We start from the raw sequence: 20235 nt of genomic DNA on the forward strand, positions 1-20235 counted from the left end.
TTGAGGCTTCCCAGGTTTCAGCTGTGGAAAACCTCTCCCAGCTCCCCTGGCAGGGACAGGAGCATTTTCCCAGCTCCTCGTCTCTTTGTGGGAGCCCTGGCACGGTGACAAACCCAGCACGAAGCTTTAATTTGTTGTTCCAGCAAGAACCAGGCAGGGCAGGGCTGAGGAGAGGGAGGCTCTTGAGGAAAAGGTGCCTCCGTGCATTGGCACTTCCAAGAAAATTCCCAATGCAGCCCCGGGCGCTCTCAGCCCCACGGAGCTCAGCCCTGGAGGGTTCCTCCCTTCCACATCTGCAAGGGAAAAGCTTCAGGAGAGTGGAGAGAACACACACATGACCAAGGAGAAATCTAGAATTTATTATCCAGCATTCCAAGTGTTCATTTCCCAACATTCCAGAACAAAGATACTCTCCTTAAAGTGCTTTTTTAATTAAAATGAGCAACTTGTACCGAGGCTGCTCCGCGCGTCCCTCTCAGACTCGTGCTGAGTTTGCTTTGCAGCAGGTCTTGAAAAGGAAAACAACATTCACACTCGGGAGCCTTGGAGCAGGGAGAGGATTCCTGGGAATCGTCCACGCCAAACGTTCTGCAGCCATCGCAGCTGCTGCAGGGAGCTCCCAGCACGGCCCTGAGCTGGGGCTTGCAGCAGCTCAGGCTTCTGGTCACACTCCTGTCTCCACCTCTGCCCTTCCCAGAGGATTCGTGTAACATTTTCAGGGATTTGCTGTTGGGGAAGGGGAGCTGGAGGCTGTGAGGGCGCGCTGGGAGGTGCTGACAGCTCTTGGGGCAGGGTTCCAGAGCGGGAGTGGGAAGCAGGACGGGCTGCAGGGATGCTCCAGGGGGATTAGTCCTGCTGGAACCGGAACGTCTCGTAGTCCTCTGGGATGGTGTCTGAGCATTAAAGAAAGAGAGATCAGGGGCAGGAAGGGCAGGGAAGGATGGGCTCGGGTCCTGCTTGCTGCCCTGTTGTTACTGGACACGAAATGAGTACGCAGAAACTTGGTGAGTTCAAGAGAGAAAAAGAGCTAATTTTGTTTCTGACTTTGTAATACAGAGAATTCTAAAAGTGGCAGTGGATTGGAGGATGAAATTGCTACTTCTCTAACTACACTGGCCAAACCAACAGTCCATCAGTTCTCTCCTCCCACAAAGAAGAATGCAAAACAATCATTATTTACATGAACAGTGTGTGAGAACTCCAGTAGAAATATTAAACATTATAAACATTATAAACATTATAAACATTATAAAACTTAGAAGGCTAAGGAAGTTTTAGGAGAACTTTAAAACTTTCAAAAGAGCTATAAAAGAAAACTTAACACTTCTAAAAATCAGGGCAGGACTGCCCCGTTGCCGTGGCTGTGCGGGTGTCCAGGTGAACGACTGGAAAACGAGGAGAACTCGGGTGTGCCTTTGTGGACTCACCGTTGCAGCGGTAGCGGAGGTTGGACCAGATGATGTTCTCCTGGGAGAAGCAGAACACCCCGAGGCGTCCCCCTCTCATGGTGGTGTCCAGGACAACTCCAGTGTCTGCCACGACCTCGGGGCCCTCGTAGAACCGAGCCCTGGGGGGGAACAAGGCAGGGAGTGGCAGGAGCTGCCCCGGCCTCGGGGATGCTCCATCCCTGGGAGTGCCCAGGGGACCGTGGGAGGTGTCCCTGCCCATGGATTGTCGCTGTCGAGCAAGACGGGAACAGAGAACTCCAGATCAGAAGGCAAAGAAAATGAGCTCTGATTTATTTCAAATATACCGCTCTATATATAGAGAACATCAAGAAGACTAATTTCATTGGTCTTAGAGTAAAAACATCCCCCACCATTGGTGTGCAGTGAATGACACACGGTGGCAGAGCATATCTATAAACAATGTGAATAACAAGATAGATTAGAGAATTATTTACATTCTTTCCCAACTGTTTCCCAGGCTCTTGCCTGGTTAGAAAACCTTTCTCTTTCTCTCTGACTGAGCTGAGAATATCCACAATGGATGAGTTCCCTTCCAAAACCATTCTGGGGCTCCCTGGGGCTGGTTTTCCTGGTGGGAATGGTCCTGGCCCGAGCCTCACCTGATGTAGCCGACCTGGGGCCGGTGCTGCAGGAACCAGCGGTAGGAGGTCTTGTCCTTCCAGCCGGAATTCCGGGGGTCCTTCCAGAGCAGCTTCACCTGGTCCGTGGTGTCTCCCGTGTGCCACAGGGAATTCCTCAGGTACTCCCCAGGGCCAGTTTTGGATTTCACTGCCTGGGACAGAGGAGAGCCTGGTCAATGTGTGCAGACAGGACTCAACACAGCTGCTTGTCCCAGGGCAAAAACCCACCAGGGAATTCCTTTTGCAGGGCTCCTTTACCTTCAGCTGAATCCCGGGCTCTGCCACGGCCCGGAAGGGGTTTGCCTGCCAGTAGGTCTGCTCCATCTGCTTCCACATGACCACGTAGAAGCTGGAGCTGTCCTGGTAGCCGAAGATGAACCCGGCGTAGTCGTCGTCCGTGGCCGTGTTGACGTGGAAGGTGCCCTCGAAGTCCACCCCGTTAAAGGCTGTGTACCCTGTCAGGGGCAGCAGAACAGAGACTCTGCATTCCAGCACAGAACAGAGCCAGGAGTCGGCTGGGGAGGTGGATTTTGCCAGGGGGAATCTGGACCCTGTGCACTACAGGAAACAGTGGGAGGAGTCCTTAAGCAGTGGCTGATCAAAGCTGCATGGAGTGATGATTTCCCAAAGGGAAAAGGGAAATTCCTCACCTACAGCCAGGCCAGGGTCGCTGTTCATGGTCTGGACAATCTCCATGCCCTGGGAAAGAGGAGTTGTGACTCTTTAGTGCAATTCCAGACACACCAAACTCCCTCTTGTGCTGCTCCAGGGCTGCAGCTCTGGGATTTGGGCAGAACCACGGAGCCTTTCAGGGAAAACCCTCCAGGATTGTTCCCTCTCCCAGGGGCTCTCCCTACCTGGTTGAGGACGATCCAGTTGGGGTCGATCTGGGCGTCCCCCTCGGGGTCCAGCACCACGGTCTGGAAGGCCCTGAAGTCCGTGAGCGTCACCTTGGCGTTCTCGGGGCACACGTCGATCCTGTCGATCACCATGTCCCTGTCGAAGTCATCCTCACACAGGTTCCCCACGCCGTCCCCTGGGCACGAGGAGGAGGAGGAGGAGGAGGAGGAACGCGCCTGGAGCAGCAGCTCCTGCCCTGGGTTTGCTCAGCCTCGGCAGCACCAGCTGAGGGCACCGAGGGACTGGGACACCCCGAGGAGCTGCAGAGAAACCTGGAGGCTTCTCCTGCTGGCAGAGAAACCCCTCAAACCCCAGACACCTCTGGGAGAGAGAACCTGACCCCAAACATGATCCTAAATGTGATCCCAAACATGATCCCAAACGTGACCCCAAACATGATCCATAACATGATCCCAAATGTGATCCTAAATGTGATCCCAAACATGATCCTAAATGTGATCCATAACACGATCCTAAACACGATCCCAAACCTGATCCCAAACATGATCCATAACACAATCCTAAACAGGATCCCAAACATGACGCCAGACCTGATTCCAGACTTGATCCCAAACCTGACCCCAAACCTGATCCCAGACCTGACCCCAAACCTGATCCCAAACATGACCCCAAACATGATCCATAACACGATCCGAAACAGGATCCCAAACATGATGCCAGACCTGATTCCAGACCTGGTCCCAGACCTGATCCCAGACCTGGTCCCAGACCTGGTCCCAAGCATAATCCCAAGCATAATCCCAAACCTGGCCCCAGCCCAGACCCCGTGCTGGCACTGAGGACACCTGCCAGCGTCACGGGCCCGGCGCGCGTCAGTCCTGAGAAAACCCAAAGGAATTCCTGCGGACTCCAGAGCCTGGAGCGGCGCCGGGGCGCCCCAGAAGGATCCACCCCTCACCATCCGAGTCCTCCTGGCCGGGGTTGGGGACCAGCCTGCAGTTGTCGGGCCCGGGGGGCCTGAAGTCGGGGATGCCGTCGTCGTCGTCGTCCTCGTCGCACTCGTCGCCCAGCCCGTCGCCGTCCGTGTCCAGCTGCGCGCTGTTGGGCACCGTGGGGCAGTTGTCCCGCGAGTCCTGGTGCCCGTCCCCGTCGCTGGGGAGAGGGGACAGGGACAGGGACGCGTCACCCAGGGGCCACCAGCACGGGAAGCCTTCCCCGGGGCTGGGGTCCTCAGCAGGATGGGGGATTTCAGCCTTAAAGGTCACGGCAGGAATGGGTCAGGAATGTTCCTGCTGGAAATGGACGGCTCTGGGAGGGGGCCTTCCTTCCAGCGGTCACTTTTTGTGAGGTCTGAAGAGAATTTCACCTCTAAACCTCCTGGCCAAGCCAGGTTGTCACAGCCCTTTGGTCCCTTCACCCCCTGGATGTCATGCAAATAAATAGGATTTTTAATTCCTGCAGCTCACCTGTCCTGGTTGGTGTCACAGACATCTCCCACCAGATCATGGTCAGTGTCTTTCTAGAAAAATAAAGGAAGAATAATTTCAATTTTCCAGAGGTAAAGGCAAGGAAGAGAACAGAGAGCTGCCAACAGCAGGGGCGTTTCTGTGGGATTTTTTGGGGAGATTCTGAAGAATTCCAGCAGTGGGACAGGGCAGGAAGGGAGAGCCCAGAGAGCCAAAGTTCCCCCCTGGCTTCCAGAGGGAATTTCCTTTTGTGCCATAGGAGGGTGGCAGCTGGAATTGTCACCTGGGCAGTGACACAGGCATGGCTGGGGTGACAGGAAGGGCCCTGCAGGACTCCCACTGGGGGGTTCTGTACCTGGTCAGGGTTGCTGAGGGTGGGGCAGCTGTCACAGGCGTCCCCCACGCCGTCCCCGTCCCCGTCCCTCTGGTCAGGGTTGGGCACTCTCCTGCAGTTGTCCATGGAGTTTCTGATCCCTGGAAAACAGGGGACAGTGGAGCCACAAAAGTCCAGGGGGGTGAATTCGTGGCTAAAGCAACGATTTCAGGATTTGGGGCTGGTGTTTGCTGGGATTCCTGGCTGCTGGGAGCAGCGTTTGTGCAAACTGTGATCAGCTCAGTTTCCAAAGCCAGCCAGGTTTGTCTCCACCCTGGGGGACAGCCCTGACCCCCCCCAGCCTCGAGCCAGGAGCTGCTGGCAGCTTGGATATCCCCAGATTTCTCCCTTAAAAAACGCAGCACAGGGCAGCCAGGACGAGGCTGGGTGTGACCGTGGGCAATAACAACGATAATAAATCCAAGGTTGAGAGAGCAGCAGCCTGTGAGAGGCACTGCCCAGCTGATTTCCCAGCAGGAATCAGGCCGGGATGTGCCAGGATCTCACCGTCCCCATCCATGTCGTCGTCACACTCGTCGCCCTTGCCGTCGCCGTCGATGTCCTTCTGGTCGTTGTTCTTCACCTGCCGGCAGTTGTCACACGCGTCCCCGAAGTTGTCCTTGTCGGCGTTGCGCTGGTCCGTGTTCCTCGTGTACACGCAGTTGTCCTGCAGGGCCAGGGGACACGGGCTGGGGACACCAGTGCCTGCCCAGGGTGTCCCCGGCCAGGACAGGACCCCAGCCCTCGGGGCGGCCCTTCAGGGTCCGGAGCTTTCTCAGCCTGGTTTGAGATGCCCAGAGCCCCCAGAGCCCGGCCACACGGGGACCCCTGAAATCCCCACTGGGACTCCTGACTCCCCACTGGGACCCCCTGAAATCCCACTGGGACCTCCTGAATCCCCACTGGAACCTGACTCCCCACTGGGACCCCTGAAATCTCACTGGGACCTCCTGAAATCTCACTGGGACCCCTGAATTCCCACTGGGACCCCGTGAATTCCCCCCAGGACCCCCAAATCTCCACTGGGACCTCTGAAATCCCCACTGGGACCCCCTGAAATCCCACTGGGACCCCCTGAAATCCCACTGGAATCCCTAAATTCCCACTGGGACCCCTGAATCCCCCCGGGACCCCCAAATCTCCACTGGGATCTCTGAATCCCCACTGGGACCCCCTGAATTCCCCCTGCAGGTGCTGCTGCCCGGCAGGAGCCCGGCAGGGCCAGCAGAACCCGAACCTCAGCGTTTGGGATCCCGTCTCCGTCGGCGTCGTCGTCGCAGGCGTCACCGATCCCGTCCCGGTCCGCGTCCTCCTGGCCGGAGTTGGGCACGGTCACGCAGTTATCCTGCCAGGACAGACACACAGGGATGTGGGAGCGGCACCCAGCCGGAGCTCTGGACGTCTCAGCAGCACCCAGGGCCTGTCCTGGAGTGAAACTGGGGTGAAATTCCCGGATTTCCTGCCCTCACCTTGCGGCATTTCTTGTCGGAGCAGCGCTGCTTCTCGTCGGGGACTCCGTCGATGTCCGTGTCCTTCCCGCACACGTAGCCGTTCCCTGCCCACCCCACGAGGCACTGCAGCACGGCAGGCACAAAAAATCAGCCCCGCGATGGCCTCCGAAAGCCAAGGATTTAGGAGATACAGCACGAAACGCTGCGAACCCCGGGATGGGAAACCCGACAGGGAAATAGCGCCTGGCGGAAAGTTTCTGGGATTTCAGCAGCTCGGGTCCGGCTCGCTGCTTGCTGCTGGGACCGTGAGCAGCAGCACAAGTTGGCTCTGGGGCTGCTGAGCGGGTTCTCCCTGCTCAGCCCCAGGGAATTCCGTACCCGACAGATCCGCAGCGCTTCAGGGAAAACCAGCACCCCAAAAAAGCAGGAGCGGGTCGGAGGCGCCGGGAGGAGCTCAGGGGACAGGGACGAGCAGGGATGGTTTGGGAAGGGCGTCCTCCAGGAGAGGGCAGTGACAGACCCGGGAGAGGAGCGCGGGATGAGGGAACGAGGAGCAAGCAGACCGACCCCAGTCCCAGGGAGTTTGGGATCAGACCAGACCCCAAACCAATCGCAGGAGTGGCTGGATCAGACCCCAGCCGTGGGGGAATCAGACCAGACCCAAATCCCGGGGCGGGGGTCGGACCAGAGCCACAGGAGTGTGGGACCCAACCCCGATCTCGGGAGGGCGGGACCAGACCCCAGCCGCAGGGAAATTGGGATTAAATCCAGATCGCAGGAGGGCGAGACCAGACCCCAGCCAGCCTTGGGAGGGTGGGATCACACCCCAGCCTCGGGGGAGACTGGGACCAGTCCCCGTTTGCAGGAGGGTCAGAGCAGACCCCAAACACAGGAGGGTCGGACCAGACCCTTCCATCCCGCGGATCAGACCGGACCCCCATCTCACAAGGGGCTGGGAGCCGAGCCCCGTCGCGATAGGGTGGGACCAGACCCCATTCTCGGGAGGGTGGGACCATCCCCGATGGCAGGGAGCCCCCGGACCTGGCAGGACAGGGAGCCGTCCCTCTCCACGATGCACTCGGCTTTCTCGTGGCACGGGCTGATCTCGCCGTTGGGGCAGCGCCGTGTCCCTGGCGCCGTCTGGCTCCTGCAGCCGCTGATCTGATCCCCCACAAAGCCCGGCTTGCAGGCCCCGCACTTGTAGGATCCCTGCGGGGAAAACGGGGAGAGGAGGAACTCGACGGCGAATCCCGGTAAATCCCTCCCGCAGCCCCTCCTCGGGACACCTCCGCCTGTCCCTGGCGAGGGACACTCCAGGGATCCAGGGGCAGCCACAGCTGCTCTGGGAATCCCATCCCCTTCCATTCCCTGCCCACCCGCCCAGGGAACAATCCCTTCCCAATATCCCATCCTCTGGCAGTGGGAGCCATTCCCTGTGTCCTGTCCCTCCCTGCCTTGTCCCCAGTCCCTCCCCAGCTCTCCTGGAGCCCCTTTGGGTCCTGGAAGCTCTCCCTGGAGCTTCTCCTCTCCACAGAACCCCCCCCAGCTCTCCCAGCCGGGCTCCAGAGGGGCTCCAGCCCTGGGATCCTGCCCAAATCCCTGAGGATTCACCCGAGTGTTGATGCAGATGGAGTTTGGGACACAATTGGTGGCGGCTCCAGTCTCACACTCGTTGATGTCGGTGCACACCTGCCCAGGGAGAACAGGACACACCTGTAGCTTCACTGCACCCCAAACCCCGGGGCTGGGGCGGGGCCAGCTGCAGAAGCAGAGCCCTGGCACACCTCACTAGCCCAGGGCTAGCAAGTTTTCCTGCTGACAAGCCTGAGGCAGATCCCAGCAGGGTTTCAGACCCCTCTCCAGAGTCAGCAGAGGTTCCAGCCTGGGAACAGAGCTCTGAACTGAGCTGCTGGAATCTCCTCACTGTGGAAGGGGCTCCATGGATTTGGAAGCTCAGTGGCTGCATCCCACGACCAGCCCCAAATTCCCAGAGCCACATGTGGGATAATTATCCCTAAAAACCCCAATCAGCCCAGGCTGTTGGGATTTTTAATCTGCCTGGAGCTGTCAGAGAAGCCGGGAGGGGGTGGCAGCAGCTGCAGGAACTCTTCTGTGTCCCAGCAGGAAGGATTCCCGTTCCCATTGCCATTCCTGTTCCCATTCCCATCCCCGGGATGGCCCCACAGCCCCAGAGGTGTTGGGATGCTCTGCCCAGCCCCAGTCTGGCACACGGGAGGTGGCTCTGGGGCTCAGGTGCCAGGACATCCTGGGCACTCTCCTCTCCCTGCATTCCCACCAACACAGTGGGAATCCCAAACCCACAATTTGGATCCAAATCCACAATCTGTGGGACTCCCACAATCCCAAAAGGGTTTGGGTTGGGAATCCCATCCCCAACCCCCAGGGACACCTTCCACTCCCCCAGGGTGCTCCAAGCTGGCCTGGGACACTCCCAGGGATGGGAATTCCCCCCCAGCCCCTCCCTTTCCATCACTCAGGAATCCCTTCCACCTTTAGGAACCATCACCTCGCCTTTCCCTCCCGTTTCTTCGCAGACCTTTGAGTCCTGGCTGCAGAAGGGAGAGAATTCCCAGCTTCTGAGGGACACAGAACATTCCAGGCCCTCACCTGTTTGTTGGCCCTGGCAAAGGCCAGTCCCACCCCTTCCAGCAGCTGCCCGGTGAAGCCGGGCGGGCAGGGGTCGCAGCGGAAGCCGGGGTTGGTGTTAATGCACTGGACTTTCGGGAAGCAGGGGTTGGCATTGCACTGAAACAAGAGAGAGGGTGCCCGGGGCTGTGCCAGGGGGCAGCTCCAGCCCTGGGGCACGTCCAGCTCTTGGAGTTTTAGTCTGAAGGCGGATAAAACAGCACAGAAGTTCCTCGAGGGCTTCCCCCAGCCCGGCTGTCCCCCTGGGTTGCAATAGAACAAAGCCACTCTGAGCTCTGATTCTCCTCAGGTGGCACCAGAGCCCAGCCAGGGAGCTGCTCTTGCTTCACCTTTTCCCTCCTGGAATCCTCAGAGTCCAGGGGAATGGACAACTCCTCACCCCAGCCTCAGAACACAACACCGGTTGTTTGTTCACCACTCTTTCCAAAATTGCTCCGAATGCTTTGCTTCCTCCAACACTTCATTATTTTCCCTGGGTTTTTATGCTCTGTGCTGGCAGATGCATCACAGGAATACAGTGGATCCCATATTTTGGACTGACAATCCCAAAATCTCCCATGGAGCCTTCAGCAGGCTTTTAAATTGAAATGCAGCTGAGGTTCTGCAAGAGTGGGATAATCAAGTTCATGGTTTGGGAAGCACAGAGCTCAGGAGCCCTACAAAAAAAATCCATGGATGACAGAGCTTTGCACACACACAGAGCTTAAAATTGGTGGAATGCCACATTTCCTAAAAAAAAGAGAAAATTTCCTAAAAATAAGACACAGTATCTGCCTGGCAAGGCTTGATTTAGGGGCAGAAACAAAGCCCTGTGGTTAAGATTTGCTGTTTCAAGGATTATCTGGGAAATGTTTGATCCCACTCCACACCTACTAAATCTTATCTCTAACAACTCCTCAGCGAAGGAGGCTGCTCTGGTGTTCCAAACTCCCCTCCCTGTGTGGCACAAACCTCAGGATTTATTTTGTTGGGAGAAATCCTGACTGGACTGGCCCTAAACCCTCCCTGGGGAGGGCCAGGCACAGAATTCCAGAGTCTGCAGGAATCCCAGAGTGTGCCAGGCACAGAATTCCAGAGTGCAGGAATCTCAGTGTGTGCCAGGCACAGAATTCCAGAATGCAGGAACCCCAGCACGTGCCAGGCACAGAACTGCAGCTCCTGCAGCAACCCTGGCAAGTGCCAGGCACAGAAGTGCAGCTCCTGCAGCAACCCTGGCATGTGCCAGGCACAGAATTCCAGAGTGCAGGAACCCTGGAATGTGCCAGGCACAGAAGTGCAGCTCCTGCAGGAACCCTGGCAAGTGCCAGGCACAGAATTCCAGAGTGCAGGAACCCTGGCATTGCCAGGCACAGAAGTGCAGCTCCTGCAGGAACCCCAGCGTGTGCCAGGCGCACAAGTGCAGCTCCTGCAGGCACCGAGGGCTCTCCCTGCCCCGAGGCAGGCGCCGGGCGGTGCCCGCGGCGGGCGGTGCCCCGGGGCCGGCGTTACCTCGTTGATGTCGGTGCAGTGCGTGCCGTTCCCGGAGTAGCCGGCGGGGCAGGGCCCGCAGCGGAAGCCGCCGCCGCTCTCGGTGCACGGAACGCCCGGGAAGCAGGGGTTGGGGACACAGCGGTTGAACTGCGTCATGGTGATGACAGGACCCGTCACCTCCGGCCGCATCCCTGCGGGACAGCGGCGGGTGAGGACACTGTCCCAGAGCCACCAGAACAACCTGGGGTGTCCCAGAGCCACCACGGGGTGAACCAGAGCCACCACCAACAACCTGGGGTGTCCCAGAGCCACCAGCTCAGATCTGGAGTGTCCCAAAGCCACCAAGGAGTGTCCCAAAGCCACCAGCTCAGATCTGGGGTGTCCCAGACCCACCAGAAAAACCTGAGGTGTCCCAAAGCCACCATGGGGTGTCCCAGAGCCACCACCAACAACCTGGGGTGTCCCAGAGCCACCACGGATTGTCCCAAAGCCACCACGGATTGTCCCAAAGTCACCAGCCCAGCTCTGGAGTGTCCCAGAGCCACCAGAACAACCTGGGGTGTCCCAGAGCCACCAGCTCAGATCTGGGGTGTCCCAGAGCCACCACAAACAACCTGGGGTGTCCCAAAGCCACCATGGATTGTCCCAAAGCCACCAACCCAGCTCTGGGGTGTCCCAAAGCCACCATGGATTGTCCCAGAGCCACCAGCCCAGCTCATGGCACAGGAGCACAAGCAAAGGCTGGGGCTGAAGGGATGGAAAAGAGCCCTGGGGAGGATTTGGGGGGTGAGGGGCTCAGGGCACAGAACCCCCCCAGTCCTGGGCTGATCCCACAGGGTTTCATGGGATTTTGGGAAGGAATTCCTGCCTGGGAGGGTGGGGAGGGGCTGGGATGGAATTCCCAGAGCAGCTGTGGCTGCCAGGCCACCCGGGGATGGTGGAAGGTTGGAAGGGCTGGCACTGGATGAGCTTTAAGGTCCCTCCAACCCAAACCATTCCAGAATTCTGGAATTCCGGGGGTTTGCTGGAAGGGAAGAGAAGCTTTTGGAAGCCCCCAAGCTCCAGCTGCCCTGGAGAACAGCGTGGGCACCAATCCCTGGGGGCAGGGGGCCGAAAGGAGATGCCAGCCGTTGGGAATCTCCGGGAATGCCTGAGGTGAGGCTGCTCCCTTCGGGCACGGCTGCAGTTCCGTGCTGGCAGGGCAGCAGCGGGCACGGCCGGCACTCACCGCACGCGTCGCACTCCATGACCGTGTTCTTCAGGAACGTGATCTCCTTGATCTGCAAGGGAACAGCCGGGCTGAGCCGGGCCAGCGCGGGCGTCCCGGCACGGGGATCCTGGCACAAGGATCCCAGTGTGGGCATCCCGGCACGGGGATCCTGGCATGGGGATCCAGGAACGGAGATCCCGGCACGGGGATCCTGGCATGGGGATCCGGGCACGGGGATCCCGGCATGGGGATCCCGGCACAGGTGTCCTGGCATGGGGATCCCGGCACGGGGATCCCGGCACGGGGATCCCGGCATGGGGATCCCGGCACAGGTGTCCTGGCATGGGGATCCGGGCACAGAGATCCTGGCACAGGGATCCTGGCACGGGGATCTGGGCACAGAGATCCCAGCACGGAGATCCCAGCACGGGCATCCCGGCATGGGGATCCCGGCGCAGAGATCCCGGCACAGGGATCCCAGTGTGGGCATCCTGGCACAGAGATCCCAGTGTGGGCATCCCAGCATGGGCATCCTGGCACGGGGATCCTGGCACAGGGATCCCAGCACAAGGATCCTGGTGGGGGCATTCCAGCATGGGGATCCCAGTGTGGGCATCCCGGCACCGAGATCCCGGCACGGAGATCCCAGCGCGGGGATCCCGGCATGGAGATCCTGGTGCGGGCATCCCAGCATGGGCATCCCAGCACGGGGATCCAGGCACAGGGATCCCGGCACAGGGATCCCGGCACAGGGATCCAGGCACAGAGTTTTTCCCAACTTGAAGGGGTTTTCCACCTTGTTTTTTTTCAATTTCAAGGGTTTTTTTCACCTTGACGTTTTTCCTAACTTGAAGGTTTTTTCAACTGGAATTCTTTCCCAACTCAAAGGGTTTTTTTATTTTTCAACTGGAATTCTTTCCCAACTCAAAGGGGTTTTTATTTTTCAACTGGAATTCTTTCCCAACTCAAAGGTTTTTATTTTTCAACTGGAATTCTTTCCCAACTCAAAGGGGTTTTTATTTTTCAACTGGAATTCTTTCCCAACTCAAAGGGTTTTTTTTTTTTTCAACTGGAATTCTTTCCCAACTCAAAGGTTTTTTTCTACCTTGAAGTTTCTCCCAGCTTGAGAGTTTTTCCCCAACTTTATCTCCCAATTACAAAGCACCTCTGGGTTCTGTTTTGTAGCAATAATCTGCTCACTCTCCACAGGAAGCAGAGAATTCCCAGCCCTCAGGAAATCAGGAATTAGGAATTTTTCACCCACCTGCTGCTTCAACAGATCCCGAACTTCCAGCAGCACCCGGTTGGTTTCCCTCATTTCTTGCAGCATTTCTGGCCCAACTTCTCCTCCTAAAAAAAAAAACCCAAATTGTTGGGAAAATCCCAGAGGATCCCAGGTTTATAATCCAGCTGATTATAAACCTGGGAAGGTTTATATAGATATATATATATATTATATGAATATATCTATATATATATTTATACAAATTATATGAATATATGAAAAACTATTTATAGATTTATATACTTTTTATATATTTATATGTTTATATTTATATGGTTATGGTTATGGTTATATTAAGACATATGCATATTAATATATATTATATAGTCATATATTCATATATATAATATATAATATATAATATATATTATATATAATTATATATTATTATGTATTATATAATATATCATATCTATATATAATATAATATAATATAATATAATATATTTATATATTATATAATATATTAATATACAATAGAATATATCATATATTAATATATAATATTCGAATTGAATATATATTCATATCGTTATATGAACAATATTTTAATTCTTATCCATATAATATTTTCTAGTATAAAACAGAAATATAATATTTTAGTGTTATAACAATATTTTCTATTATATGAAGAATAATTATATGGATAATATTCATATGTTATCACCTGAATAATTTAACATTCAGGGCCCAGCCTCCACGCCAAGGAGCTCCTGGCTGGAATTTGGGGTGGGATTTGGGAGCAGCTCCGGGCTGGCACAGCGGGATGGGCTCTGGCCCAGCCCCTCAGGTTCACACCCGGGCAGGGATTTGGGGCCAAAAGCGGCGAATCCGGGGCTGGGAAAGCTGCAGCTCTCACCTGCTCCCACGGCATTCCCGGGATCCCGGGCGAACGCGGCGGCTTTGCGGCTGGCGGCCCCTTGGAGCGGCCGGCTGGGATCTTGGGGACACAAAGGACACGGCTGGGCTCAGCCAGGGAACACCGGGAATGCTGGGGGGCAGGAGGAGCTCCAGGGAAAACCGGGAATGCTGGGGGGCAGGAGGAGCTCCAGGGAAATCAGGAATGCTGGGGGGCAGGATCAATTCCAGGGGAAACCGGGAATGCTGGGGGGCAGGAGGAGCTCCAGGGAAATCAGGAATGCTGGGGGGCAGGAGGAGCTCCAGGGAAAACCGGGAATGCTGGGGGGCAGGATGAGCTCCAGGGAAATCAGGAATTCTGGGGGGCAGGAGGAGCTCCAGGGGGAAACCGGGAATGCTGGGGGGTCAGGATCCTCTCCAGAGAAAATCAGGAATGTTGGGGGGCCAGGATGAGCTCCAGGGGAAATCAGGGATGCTGAAGGGTCGGGATCAATTCCAGGGGAAAACCGGGAATGCTGAAGGGTTGGGATCAGCTCCAGGGGAAATCAGGAATGTTGGTGGTCAGGATGAGCTCCAGGGAAAACCGGGAATGCTGCAGCGTGAGGATCAATTCCAGGGGAAAACCGGGAATGCTGCAGGGTCAGCATCCTCTCCAGGGGAAATCAGGGATGCTGAAGGGTCAGGATCCTCTCCAGAGAAAATCAGGAATGCTGGGGGCTCAGGATCAATTCCAGGGGAAAACCGGGAATGCTGGGAGGTCAGGATCCTCTCCAGAGAAAATCAGGAATGCTGAAGGGTTGGGATCAGCTCTAGGGGAAATCAGGGATGCTGAAGGGTCAGGATGAGCTCCAGGGGAAATCAGGAATGCTGAAGGGTGAGGATCAATTCCAGGGGAAAACCGGGAATGCTGCAGGGTGAGGAGCAGCTCCCGAGCTCAGCCAGGGAGGGGATCCCCGTTACTGAATCCCTCCCGCTGGGATTTGGGGTTTGCAGGGTCCCTTTGGGATGGGGAAAAATCCGGGATCTGCCCGAGGCAGGGAGGATGGAGCTCGTGCTTCTGGACTGGGGAACTTCCAGGGATAATTTGGGAGTGGAAAGGTAAACTGCACATCCCAGTTTAACACAGGGATTCTCCCAAAATCCCAGTGTCAAATTCCTCCCTGGCCATGAGGATGCACAACCCCGTGTCTCTGGTTTTACTCTATAATTTCTCAATTTTTCCTATAATTTCTCATTTTATTCCTATAATTTCCCATTTCCCCCCATAATTTCTCAATTTTTCTATAATTTCTCTATTTTCCCCCTATAATTTCTCCGTTTCACCCCCATAATTTCCTTTTTCCCCCCTTAATTTCTCCATTTCCTCCCTAATTTCTCCAATTTTTCCCCCATAATTTCTCTCTTTTTCCCCAGATTTGCCAATCCCCTAACAGAAACCACCCCTCACCTACAGCAAAGAGAAAACCAGGAATAAATCCCACAAAATCCTCTGTGTGTCCAGGGCAAAAAAAAAAAAATACAGCTGGAATTTGGGCTCTGCATCCTTGAGCAGGGAGAATTTCCCAGCAGTGATTTAATAAAAAGTCCTCATTTTCCACAAACAAACCCAAAAACCTCGTGGTTCTTCCCCCCCCACAAAAAAAAAAAGAAAAAAGAAAAAAAAAAGTGAATATTTGGGAGCTCTCCAGTAAATTTTGGATTGGGAATAATTTGGATTGCCAGGAATCCTCCTGGAGGTGAGAATTCCCCAAAAGCAGGGTTGGAAAAGTGGAATTTGAACATTCCTGGAGGTCAGTATTAAGCTTTCCTTAAATTATTGATTTCCTTTCTTTTCCTTAAATAAAACTTTCCTTAAATTATTGATTTCCTTTATTTGCTTTAAATAAAGTTTCACCTCTCAGGAGGAAAACTGGGGGGAAAAAAATCCCATGGAGCATTTACAGGTTTTCCTATAAAACTGCCTTCAACATTTTCAGGCTCCAGCTGAAAAATCCTCCCCTTGCACCCCTGAGCAGTTTCAGAGCAGCCTTAAAAAAACCTCAAAAAATCAGAATTGAGTCAGAATTAAAGGAGAATTAAAGGAGAATTAAATCAATATTAAAACAGAGTTAAATCAAGATTAAAGTGGAGTTAAAGCAGAATGAAATCAGAGTTAAATCAGAATGAAATCAGAGTTAAATCAGAATGAAATCAGAGTTAAATCAGAATGAAATCAGAGTTAAATCAGAATGAAATCAGAATGAAATCAGAGTTAAAGCAGAGTTAAATCAGAGTTAAAGTGGAATGAAATCAACATTTAATCAGAGTTAAAGTAGAGTTAAATCAGAGTACAATCAGCATTACATCAGAGTTAAACCAAAATGAAATCGGAGTAATGCCGAATTAAATCAGGATTAAAGTGGAGTTAAAGTGGACTTAGAGTACAATCAGAGTTAAATCAGAGTTAAATCAGAGTTAGTTAAATCAGCACAGAGTACAATCAGAGTACAATCAGAGTACAATCAGAGTACAATCGAAGTTAAAGTAGAGTTAAATCAGCATTAAATCAGAGTAAAATCAGCATTAAGTCAGAGTAAAACCAGAATAAAATCAGAGTAAAATCACCATTAAATCACCATTAAATCAGAGTAAAATCACCATTAAATCAGAGTAAAATCAGAGTAAAATCAGAGTAAAATCACCATTAAATCAGAGTAAAATCAGAGTAAAATCCGAGCAAAATCCGAGCAAAGTCAGCATTAACGCAGCCCCTTACCGATCCGCCTCTGCTGGCAGCAGCAGAGGGGGCAGCAGAGGAGCAGCAGCAGCAGCGCTGCAGCCCCGCAGCTCGCCATGCTCGCAGCGCTGCTCTCCCCATGCAGCTTTGCTATTTATGCCGCGCGGTCCTGCCTTCCTCCTCCTTCCTCCTCCTCCTCCTCCTTCCTCCTCCTGCCTGCCCCCTGCCTTCCTCCTGCCCTCCCTCCTTCCTCCTCCTCCTTCCTCCTCCTGCCTGCCCCCTGCCTTCCTCCTGCCCTCCTTCCTCCTCCTCCTGCCTGCCCCCTGCCTTCCTCCTCCTTCCCTCCTTCCTCCTCCTCCTCCTCCTTCCTCCTTCTGCCTGCCCCCTGCCTTCCTCCTGCCCTCCTTCCTCCTCCTCCTGCCTGCCCCCTGCCTTCCTCCTCCTCCTGCCTGCCCCCTGCCTTCCTCCTGCCCTCCCTCCTTCCTCCTCCTCCTTCCTCCTCCTGCCTTCCTCCTGCCTTCCCTCCTTCCCTCCTCCTTCCTTCCCCCTGCCTCCTTCCTCCTCCTTCCTCCTCCTCCTTCCTCCTCCTTCCCTCCTTCCTCCTCCTCCTTCCTCCTCCTCCTGCCTGCCTCCTGCCTCCTTCCTCCTCCCTTCTCTCCTTCCCTCCTTCCTCCTCCTCCTTCCTCCTCCTGCCTGCCCCTGCCTTCCTCCTCCTTCCCTCCTTCCTCCTCCTCCTTCCTCCTCCTTCCTTCCCCCTGCCTTCCTCCTGCCTTCCCTCCTCCTTCCTCCTCCTCCTTCCTCCTCCTGCCTGCCCTCTGCCTTCCTCCTGCCTTCCTCCTCCCTTCCCTCCTTCCTCCTCCTCCTTCCTTCCCTCCTTCCCTCCTCCTTCCTCCTCCTTCCTCCTGCCTTCCCTCCTTCCTCCTCCTCCTTCCTCCTGCCTTCCTCCTGCCCTCCTTCCTCCTCCTTCCTTCCCCCTGCCTTCCTTCTGCCTTCCTCCTTCCCCCTGCCTCCTTCCTCCTCCTCCTTCCTCCTCCTCCTTCCTCCTCCTTCCTCCTCCTCCTTCCTCCTCCTGCCTGCCCCCTGCCTTCCTCCTGCCTCCTTCCTCCTCCTCCTTCCTCCTCCTTCCCTCCTTCCTCCTCCTCCTTCCCGCTGCCCGCTCCCGCCGTCCCCGCTGGCTCCGCTCCGCCGGCCCCGGCAGGAAACAACGGCGAGACCCCGCGGGAAGCGAGGGGTTTGTGTGCGCTAAAATGGAGGGGGAAAGTGGAAGGGGAAAAAGTGGAAGGGGAAAAAATGGAAGGAAAAAAGTGGAAGGAAAAAAAATCTGGAAGAAGAAAAAAGTGGAAGAAAGAAAAACTGGAAGAAAAAAAAGTGGAAGAAAAAAAAGTGGAAGAAAAAAAAGTGGAAGAAAAAAGTGGAAGAAAAAAAGTGGAAGAAGAAAAAAACTGGAAAAAAAAACTGGAAGAAACAAACTGGGAAGAAAAAAAGTGGAAGAAAAAAGTGGAAGAAGAAAAAAGTGGAAGAAAAAAAAATCTGGAAGAAAAAGAAGTGGAAGAAAAAAAAGTGGAAGAAATAAACTGGAAGAAAAAAAAAAGGAAGAAACAAACTGGAAGAAAAAAACTGGAAGAAAGAAAAAAGTGGAAGAAAAAAAGTGGAAGAAAAACAAAAGGAAGAAAAAAAATGGAAGAAAAAAAATTGAAAAAAAAAAAAACCTGGAAGAAAATTCCAGTTTTTTTTTTTCTTTTTTTGTTTTGTTTTGGGTTTTTTTTGGTTTTTTTTTTTGGGGGTTTTTTTTTTGGGTGATAAAATAGTAAGAAAATTCCAGAATTTTTTTTGGTGCTATAATAGGGAGAAAATTCCAGATTTTTTTTTTTTTTTGGTGCTAAAAATCCAGATTTTTTTCAAATTATTTTTTTTTTAGGGGGGTTTATTCCTTCCTCACAGACGATGATTCATGGCTGGATTTCCCTTCTGCAAGTGCTCAGAGACATCTGGAACACCCCAGAACTGCACAAAAATGCTTTTCAATCCCCAAAGGCAAATTTCAGCACCACGACATTGCATCCCTTTCCATTGGATTGATTTGTTTTTTGTTTTTTTAATTTCTATTGGATGGGTTTTATTCCCAAATCCCATCCCCACATCCCTGGAGAGGGATTTGTATTCCTGGAGGAAGGATGAAGTGTAAAAATGAGGGGAAAAAAAAAAGGTAAATTTCAGTTTTTGCTCTCTGTGCAGCATTCCCCCAGCAGGATGGAGAAATCCACCCGGGAGCAGCTGAGGGAAAAGTGGAAAAAAAAATTCCAAGAATTTCCCAATCCCAAGAAAAATTCCAGCTGGGAGGAAAGGCCTGGAACATTCCTGGAGTTTGGCCTGGAAATACAGCAAAAAAAACCCCAAAAAACCAAAAAAAAAACCAAACCAGGAGAGGCTCAGGGAAAGCCCAGGAAACAGAAGCTCAGTCTTTAAAAAGTGGGAGCAGCAGGAATTTGGGATATTTACAGAAAATGAGATTTTTATTATATTTTTTTTCCCTGATTTTTACCTCAGACCTCCCAAGCTCCAGGGCCCTGTGGTGACGGGGCCCAGCCCTGAGGGCCCACACAGGCCCCAAAATAAACAATAAACAATAATTAATAAACATTCCCGGTTTGGTGTGCCAGGAATGCTGGAATTGATGGATTTTTACTCTTTTTTTTTTTTTTTTGGCAGCAAATTCCCACTGGAAATAAGGGAATTTGGACTCGGTGACATTTGGCAAATCCAGCCAGGGCCTGAAGGGTTTGATCCTTGTGGGATCAAAACTTTGGAATTTCCCTGGTTTTAGCAGGGAAAAATTCTGGATAAATCAACCCCCTGTCAATATTATTATTATTATTATTATTATTATTATCATCATCATCATCATCATTACCATAATTATCATCATTATAATAATAATTATTATTGTTATTATCATAATCATGATCGTAATTATAATTATTATCATCATTATAATAATTATTATTGTTATTATTATCATTATTATTATTATCATCATTATAATTATTATAATAATCATTATCGTCATTATAATTATTATCATTATCATCATTATTATTAATGCTATTATTACTATTATTATTATTATTATTATTATTATTATTATTATTATTATTATTATAAAAGATAGGATTTTTTTCTCACTGATATCCTGAGGGAAAATCTGCTTTATAATCTGGATTTTCCAGTAACAAATGAGGAGTGAGTGATGGAGAAATTCCCTGTCCCACATCCCTCAGGGATCAAATCTTTCACCCAGAGCTGTGAAAATTGGGGTTCCTCCAGCTGGGGAGGGCAGGAGCAGCCAGGAAAATTCAGATTTTTCACATTCCCACTCCCAGAAAAGGCAGCAGTCCCTGTTCTGGCAGCGCAGAGTGAAGGAAAAACACATCACTTATCAGAGGCCTGAGAGGACACCAATAAAAAAGGGGGTTTTGCCAAGTATTTGTGAAAAAAAAATGAGTTTTTTAAACTGTGGAAAAGTCATAAAAGTGCAGAAAGAAAGAGATGTAATTCCCATGGAATGAAGAGTGGACAGGGTCACTCGTGAGAGACACAACTGACCAAAAATCTGCTTTGTGTGGGGAGCAAAGAGACCCCAAAATCCTCATTTTGCAGGAAAAGGAACCGTGGGATCCTGGAATGGGGTTGGGAGGGCCTTGAAATTCCCATCCACAGCTATCAGGTTTTATTTCTATATTTGAAATATATTTTCAATTAATTTCGATGTATTCATTGATCAAATAAATC

General features: G+C 52.6%; 1 protein-coding gene across 2 annotated transcripts; it reads right to left on the reverse strand.

Annotated features, from left to right (window-relative positions):
- Window positions 1-339: 339 nt before the first annotated feature.
- COMP (cartilage oligomeric matrix protein) lies at window positions 340-16618 on the reverse strand. 2 transcript variants are annotated; one of them, XM_053999381.1, is made up of 20 exons: window positions 16486-16618; window positions 13732-13812; window positions 12852-12937; window positions 11606-11657; window positions 10396-10568; window positions 8869-9006; window positions 7852-7929; window positions 7282-7449; window positions 6259-6363; window positions 6027-6134; window positions 5297-5456; window positions 4772-4890; window positions 4417-4469; window positions 3909-4102; window positions 2947-3125; window positions 2740-2788; window positions 2348-2544; window positions 2069-2241; window positions 1428-1567; window positions 340-893 (listed from the first exon to the last, which is right to left on the reverse strand). In XM_053999381.1, exons 1-20 carry the CDS (start codon window positions 16562-16564, stop codon window positions 847-849), a joined length of 2379 nt encoding a protein of 792 aa, XP_053855356.1. In that variant the 5' UTR covers window positions 16565-16618; the 3' UTR covers window positions 340-846. The 2 variants fall into 2 exon arrangements, with proteins under 2 accessions (XP_053855356.1, XP_053855357.1); XM_053999382.1 differs by lacking the exon at window positions 13732-13812.
- Window positions 16619-20235: the final 3617 nt, after the last annotated feature.

The sequence above is a fragment of the Vidua macroura genome, chromosome 26 (assembly GCF_024509145.1).
Source record: "Vidua macroura isolate BioBank_ID:100142 chromosome 26, ASM2450914v1, whole genome shotgun sequence".
Lineage (NCBI taxonomy): Eukaryota > Metazoa > Chordata > Aves > Passeriformes > Viduidae > Vidua > Vidua macroura.